Source organism: Numida meleagris, chromosome 5 (genome assembly GCF_002078875.1).
Source record: "Numida meleagris isolate 19003 breed g44 Domestic line chromosome 5, NumMel1.0, whole genome shotgun sequence".
NCBI lineage: Eukaryota > Metazoa > Chordata > Aves > Galliformes > Numididae > Numida > Numida meleagris.
In genome coordinates this window covers 56,866,365-56,873,970 of record NC_034413.1, presented here as the reverse complement: position 1 = coordinate 56,873,970, position 7,606 = coordinate 56,866,365, and the positions used below count along the sequence as shown (strand labels likewise).

Here is a 7,606-nt window from a genome sequence, read left to right as displayed (position 1 = left end):
CTAGAGATGCTGGCCCATAAATGATGCCCATGAAAGGCTGGGCTGGGTCACGTCTTCTGTCCCCATGGGAACACCGCTGAGGGGTCCCAGCACTGCGAGCAACTCTGGAAGAGGGTAAATGAGAAAGAAGAGGAAACTGCCCCCTCCCCACCAGCAGCACCTGGTTTTACCTCAGTGTCCCCACCCCTGCCTTCTTCAGGTAGGTGGCAGAGGAGTGAGAACCCCCCCCCGCCCCCCCGAAACGCTCCTGGGTGATCCCAAGCCAACTGAGCAGGAGCTGAAATGAGGGAAAAAAACATCTCAGCTTCAGGAACCCGAGGAAAGGGGCTTGATGGGCAGGGGGGAGGCAATGGAGGCTCCTGGTGTGGATTTGGTGGCACCTGGTGATGGTGACAGCAGGGTCACCAGCCTGGCGTGGGGACAGGGGCAACCTGCAGAGGAGGAGCCCCAAAACGCCTGCACTGTGCAACCCAGCGAGGGAGCGCAGGCGGCAGATAAGAACATGTTGAGGAAAAACACAAACCAGAAGCTCCCGAGGAATTTTGGAAAGGAAATGGGGAATTAACTGCAGAAAAAAAAAAAAAAGAAAGAAAAAAAAAAAAAGCAGAGAGGGAGCGGGAAGGCATGGCGTTACTGGCTCACAGCAAGCCACGCTCATCCCCTGGTGCACATCGCACCCACCTACATCCCTACTGCTGGTTTTGGGGTTCCCATAACCCATCCCCTTTCCTCCCCTTTACTTGATTTACTCCTCCACCTCTGCACAGACCCCTCGGCACGGGGTCCTCTGAGCAGCCCCCTCCATCCGCTCCTCGCCCCGCAGCTATTTCGGAGGAAGGCAGGAGGTATTTTTAGTGTTGCCGGCTCCCAGGAGAAGCTCAGAGCCTCTGAGCCGCAGCAGTGCTGGCGCCAGAGAAACTGCCGCTGCTCTGGCTGATATTTCTTGTCTAATTAAACTCAATCCATCCCGGGGGCCGGGGCTTGGCCACCAACTCAGCGAGGAGGGGAAGGAGCAGAGCAGAGAGCTGGGAGCTCTGAGGGATGCTGGGAATCGCTCTGTGAGCACGGGAAAAGGCAGGGATGCGACTTTGGGGGGCGGGGGGGAGGCATCGCTTTGTTTTGCCTGGAGTAGGGGAGCAGGATGGTCCCTAAAGGGGCAGTGAATGGCGCTTGAGGGGCACAGAGCTCAGCCCTAATCGCAACATTGGGATGGAGGGGGACATTATTCATCACCCCCTTCAGTGTCAGGGACAACAGGATGCAAAGAGCCCCCACTGCTCAAAGGGAGCCCCAGCATGGAGGGATCCCCCTTGGCTAACAAAGACCAGAACAGAGCTGGAGCCACGCGGCAGCCCCAACATTCCCCAGTTAACCCACATCTGGTGAGCAGCGCTGCGGTTACGCCTTCCCCAGCCCACCTTTGAGGGTCAGGGGGGGCACAGCTGTAGAAAACACAGCACCCCCAGGGTTGTTGTTGGGCTTTTTTTTTTTTCCGCCCTTTTCTCCCCCATGCAAAAAGAACAAGAGCATTTATTCCTGTGGCCCCTTAGAATCCGAGATCCATTCCCAGCAATCCGGACACCAAGCTGGCATTCCAAGCAACAGTATATTTTATATAACTGATTTTTTGTTTTTACCACTTTATAAAGCCATACAATGAACTGCAGAGAATCAGACGTCTGTACAAAGGGGAAGACGAAAGCGGAGTCACATTCACACGCGGACATGGTGCGACCGAAGTCATCTTTACACGCGCGACAACACCATGGGCACAAAGATACAAAATATAACATTTTTTTTTTTTCCATCTATATAAATACACAGAAAGGGGCAAGTCCGAAAGTTTTAAACTGTTCATTAACACTGATTAGCAAATAAATCTGTAACGTTCCCAAAGTAACAAAGACAACAGGAAAAAGAAAGAAAAAAAACCACGCAAAACACGGCGGCACTGGATCTGCCAACAGAAATGTTGGGTTGCTTCCTTTTTTTTTTTTCCTCCTTTTTAAGGAAAAGAAAAAAAAAAATAGTAACCCCAAACCAACCTCACAATTTGCAAAACAAACGAACGGAATCAAACAAGCCCCTGCGGGCTCCTTTGCTGTCTGATCTCCCTGCCTGCTCCAACGGGAAGGGTTCCATTTGCCGATGATGCCGTCTGGGTTTTTGGGGCGGCCAGCTCCGTACCTGCCCGACCTGCTGGGCAGGGTGTGCTCCGGTTTGGCTGTTTCACTGCTAAAAAATCAATGCCCGGAGGCTATGGCCACATCCAGGTGTTTCCTGGAGGCTGGGACAAAGCCTGGCTCTGCTCCTGGCACCCCTTCCCACAGCATCAATCTCCAGGAGGGGCTGGGGCTGGGTTTTCTCCCCACCAGACCCTTCCAACTCCAACAATTCCACGGCTCTTATGATTTTCCATGCTTGGTTTGATCAGCATACGTTGCATCCACAGCAACCAAAACCTGGCTTCATTCGGTTGGTTACATCCCATGGGAAGGAACCGCTCATTGCACAAAGGGTGCATCCCTCCAGCAGACAGCGACACAGCCGAACCCCCAAAATAATTTCCAGGAGCCCCCCAGGAGCCTTCCTGTAAGGCAGCAACACTGACAGCAAAGGGAGGAGGGGTGGGAATGGGAAGGGTTCTCCAAAGAACAAATCAACACAACAAAGTGACATATGACGAATGTACACACGCAAAAAAAATATATATATATATATATATGTGGGGAAAAGTGCGTTTTTAAGGATATCTTTGGCAAGAATATATGCAGTTCTTTGTGCAGGAAGGAGGGATGTGTTGGTGTGTGTGAGAGAGAGAGAGAACGCCCGGCGGTGTGGTTACAACGGGACACGCACAGGGTGAACGCGCACAAAGCTTGGCTCTCCGATACCGCGACTGCATGGCAAAGCCAAAGGAAAACCAAAGGATCTCTTCCATCCCTTGTGTAAGGAAAGATACTGATGCGGCGCTGGGTCCCCGACAGCCCAACTGGTGGGGAGTTGCAGCCAACAATGAAACTTTTAAAAGGAGATAAAGAAGGAAAGTGCCTTAAAGGGAGCTGACAAACGCCCGCCGACATCATTGGAAGCTCTATGTTAAAAACTACACAATGGTTAATGCTCGCCATTCAGATACAGGCTAAATCTCCAGCTTGAGCATCAGCGTGGAGCCCTGAAGCAGGCGTGATGCTGCCAGCACCTCTGGGTGCTCCGATCGGCTTTGCCCTATGGGATGGGAAGGTGAAGGGGAGTCTCAAGCACCGAGGCAGCAGATTAAAATAAAATTACATTATTATCTTCTCTTTTCTTTCTTAGCAGTGAGAAAACCAAGTCTGAAAAATAGAGACTTTCAAAAAATATATATTTATATATCTATAAACACAGTGTTTCCTCTAATCAGTTAACGGCAGGGTGAGGAGAATACGGGTGAGATCGTCTCTCATCTCGCTTGAATTTCGCAGAAGGAGGGAATCGCTTTTGAAACGTCATTAACAAATAAAAGATAAAAACAGGAAAAGGTCTTCGCATCCATGCGGATAGGGGGAGCCAGGAGGGGGGGGGGAAGCCCCCGTCCTCCCCGCATCCCACCGCAGTCTCGCACCCAAATCCCCGCTACGCATCCATCGCTCGCCATACACCAGCCTCCGGCCACACCGGCCCCTCCTCGCCCACGCCGTCGCTCTCTCGCGCACACACACACGCACACGGTCACACGCATGTCCCCCGCACGGCACCCGCACGCCCCATCAGCGCTTCCCTTGCACCCCCATTCACTTTCTGACGTGCAGGTGTTCGCCCCCAGGGCGGGGGAAGGCGGATAGAAATGGGGGGGGTGGGGGGAAATCGATGCGCGGAAAGCAAAATATGGCAAAAAAAAAAATAAATATTTTTGGAGTGTCAATTTCACCTTTTTTTTTTTTCCTCCTTAAAATTTTGTTAGCTTACAGTATTTTGTCAGTATAGCTCCTATATATATTATAGCTATCAAGGCAAGGGTGGTTCGAGGGAGGCGAGCTCTCTGTGGGGCTGCAGCAGTAGGAGTCTAATTGTTTGCCCCCAACAGGCTATCTAGGCCACTCTGCACCAAAACTTCTCCAAAAATAACAACCACAAAACACAACCTCTGCACGTCTGTGCCCGCAGCACAGCATTCAGCTCTGCCCCTGCCCCAAACCCGCACGCTGGACCTGCATGCTGCTCCCCGCCACCAGACCCATGTCTGGGGCTGGGACCTCTGCTCCCCAACATCACAATGCTCAGCCGTAAGGGCACGAGGCCCTCAGCCCCTGCAAATCCCCACACACAGGGAAAAGCCTGCAGTGCATTTGGGGTGCACACCTTCAACCATGGGGAAGGCAGAGAGTGGCTCTCGGAGGACCTGTGGCCTCCCCACCGAGCCAAAGCTGCCCAGCAACTGCTAGTCCTCTTTTGCTGTTCTTTTTTTCTAAATAAATTTTCTTCCTTCTTTTTTTTTTTTTTTAACGTGGCCTCCAAAAATAAAAATTAGAGAAAGCGCCTGAGTTACTTGTAGTCATTCACCTTTCGTGCAACTTGAACGTCCATGCAATTTAAAAACCGCTTGCACGTCTCCAAAGAGAGAGATAGGGCCGGCCACGGGTCCGCTGCTCCGCACAGGAAACCCACCTGTGCAAGCATCTGCTATTATTATTATTATTACAACATTTTTCTTTTTTTTTTTTTTTCGCTAAGAGAATGTGTGACAGGCCACAGGAGAAAACTGTCCAAGAGGACTGGTGACGGGAGGGAAAAGGGCAAGATGGGCGAGGAGGTGCCTTCCTTCCTCCACCAGCCCAGGAGCATCCTCCTCCCCCAGGCATGGAGCACAGGAGCCGCCCAGGAATGGAAGAGATGCTGCATTGCCCCTCTGTGGGTGGGCTTGTGGTGTCTCACCTGTGCTGGGCTCTGGGCCAGCTGTTGAGGGTAGCCCAAAGCCGAGCGCCCAGGTGACAAGAGGGTTTGGGACCAAGCCATCGTGTGCCCCAGTGGGGTGGCCAGCACGTTTCGGTGAAAGCACAAGGGCTGGCAAGACCCTCTGCTGCAGCACAGCAAGGGGAGGTTTCCATCGGCATCTCCTCCAGTGTCCTGCAGACCTGAGCCCACGCTGTGGCAGCGCATTATCCTCCGTGGGCTGTGTCAAACATGCAGCAGGCGTTCACCGATGAAGGCTTCTTCCATGGCTTTTGCTGTTTTGTCTCTTTTTTTTCCCCTCCAAATGATGACCCTGCGTTCAGTCTGGAGCAAACATCACCACTTGGTGCGGCCTCAGGACTGCAATGCCGAAAGCTGGGAACCCCTCTTGCTTCCACGTTCTCTTTGGTCACCTTCCCTGCGGTGGGACATGCATCCGCATCCTCTCCCTGTTTGGCGTGACTTCATGGCTCTGTTACGTAGGTGTGTGGTTTGATTCCTCAGTGTGTGTGTTTCGCTTGTGTCGAGTTTTTAGGGTTTTTTTTGTTTTGGCTTTTTTTGTCCTTGTTTGCTGTTTTCCTCTACAATTCCAACCCTTCCCCCCCCCCAGATTCACTTCCCTCTCCCACAATGCACTTCCTCACGCTCCTTCTCGGATCAGCTCCAAGTCCTTCTCCAAAATTCAAGAATCACCCGCAAGCACCGGCTCATCTTTTCTGGCCGGAGCCAAGCATGACCCTGGAGACAAAGTTGACGATGGCCGCAGCCGGCTGGTCCGGGTCCAGCTCCGCAAAGAGGTGGCAGACGTTGTCCGTGGTGCTCCCTTGCTTCCTGGCCACGAAGCCAAAGAGCCTAGGTGACGAGAAGGAGAGAGGCTCAGTGAGGTTTACCAGCGCTGCTCACCCAAGGAACACCACCACTCTCTTCCAGTATGGCCATGTCAACCTCCCGCTCTTCAACACCCATCTCACGTGGCCCACAGGGAAACATCCTATGCCCCAAAGAGCCCACATGAAGACCAGCTTAGCCCTTCTCTTGCTGCTGGTTCTTTGAAGACCAACACTGTTGGTCAAACTCTCTTTGCTCTGACCGTCCCAGCCACCCACCCCATGACTGTCCCCAAACAAGGACCTTGAAGTACATGAGGGATCCCATAACACTGGGAAGGCCACACGGGGACACTGAGAACGCAGACCCACACACTGCTGCCTACAGAGCTGGATGAGACCATGTGGTTATTTCTGTCTGACTCTCCCCCAGTAAATAAAATGTCTTTTTTTTTTTTTTTTTTAATTAGAACGTGCAAACTCAAGTTATAAATATGGGGGAACAGAATGTGAGACAGGCCCAGGCTGTGGCATTTCTAATTGGAGAGGGGAAACATCCCAGCAGCTGGACATCCTAATAAAAACTCCTTCACTAACACAATAGCTAAAATTAGTGGGAACTAACCCCCGGAACTGGGCTCAGTTCCTGAAGCTGTGCTCTCATGCTTGGGTGAAAAGTTCCCATAGCAAGGAGAAGAGCCCATCCCTCAGGCAGCCAAGGTCCACCATGAGGGGGCATCCCCCAGCCAGGGGCTCCTGGAGGTGATGTTCAAACCCCAGTGGGATCCACCCCAACAGCAACTGCGAGGAACTGAGCACACAAACACTTACTTGGCTGGGCCACTGCCGTCAGTTTTAGTCCACCTGCAAGGAGAAGGAGTGTTAGGAATGATGCCTCCTGCACACCACAGGAGCAAGGGGGACAGAGAAAAGCAAAGACCCTGCTTCAAGCAGCATGGTGGCCTGGGGGAGGGAAAAAGGCAGGGGAAATGTGCTCCCCAAGGGTTAGACCACTTACTTTCGTTCCTGGGGGTCCAAATCACAGAAGGTGACGGTGTTGAGGGGATAGTGTCGTCGGAAGAACAATCTGAAACACAAGGCACAGAGCGTCACGGCCAGTCAGCCCCCACCTCTTCCCATCACAGCTGCCCCAGTTGTCCCTAGGATGCTCCACAAGTCGGGGCCAAGGTCTGTGACCAGGCTCACATCCCTAAGGGACGTCCTTCATGCTCCCAGTGTAGCACACATGTCCCAGGCATGCCTGGACTTTGGGGACCCAGGGAGGTGGTAGTAGTGTAGCTCTTACTTCCTCTGGTTGTCAGTCAAGGTGATGCCCTGTGCAGAGACTTTGAAGTGGACGATCGTAGCGGTTGGTGTGGGGTCGGCCACCAGCGTCTCTGCCACGGCTTTGGAGATGGCCTGGGGGCCTGTGAGCGACTCCATCTCCACTGAATTGATGAAGAGGACGTTGCAGGCTGAAGGGGAAAAGCAGAAGTGGGGTCAGCCACTGCTCCGGGCCACGTTCCCCCTGTAGCAGCCCCTCTCTACTCACCCGCACCCTGTTTGAGAAGGTCTGTGGCCGAGTTGGTGGCCGACACTGCATCTTTCTTTTCCTCCATGGGATCTAGAAGAGATGGGACATCGCTGCTGCTCCCTGCCTGGATACCTACCAGGTGCTGGGGCAGATGCACTATCCCCTTCCAAGTGCTGAGCACAGGATACAAGTACTGATGGGGCACTGGGGATAAAAGGGGAAAGCCCAGCCTGGCTCTGAAACATCTGACCACACAAATGAGGCATGGTTCATGGCACAGAGCACATCCCCACAGCTGGTCCTGCTAGGGAAA

At 52.9% G+C, this 7,606-nt stretch overlaps 1 protein-coding gene across 11 annotated transcripts in view; it reads right to left on the bottom strand.

Annotated features, from left to right (window-relative positions):
• Window positions 1,588-7,606, bottom strand: part of TNS1 (tensin 1) — a 49,584-nt gene continuing 43,565 nt past the window's right edge. For 10 of the 11 annotated variants that reach the window (XM_021397685.1, XM_021397686.1, XM_021397687.1 and 7 more), the window contains 5 exons: window positions 7,312-7,383; window positions 7,066-7,234; window positions 6,778-6,846; window positions 6,591-6,623; window positions 1,588-5,784 (listed from right to left, as the gene is read on the bottom strand). In XM_021397685.1, the coding sequence (XP_021253360.1) occupies window positions 5,640-5,784; window positions 6,591-6,623; window positions 6,778-6,846; window positions 7,066-7,234; window positions 7,312-7,383 (488 nt within the window). In that variant the 3' untranslated portion in view covers window positions 1,588-5,639. The remainder of the gene's footprint in view (window positions 5,785-6,590; window positions 6,624-6,777; window positions 6,847-7,065; window positions 7,235-7,311; window positions 7,384-7,606) is intronic. The other variant, XM_021397680.1, reaches the window with a different exon arrangement.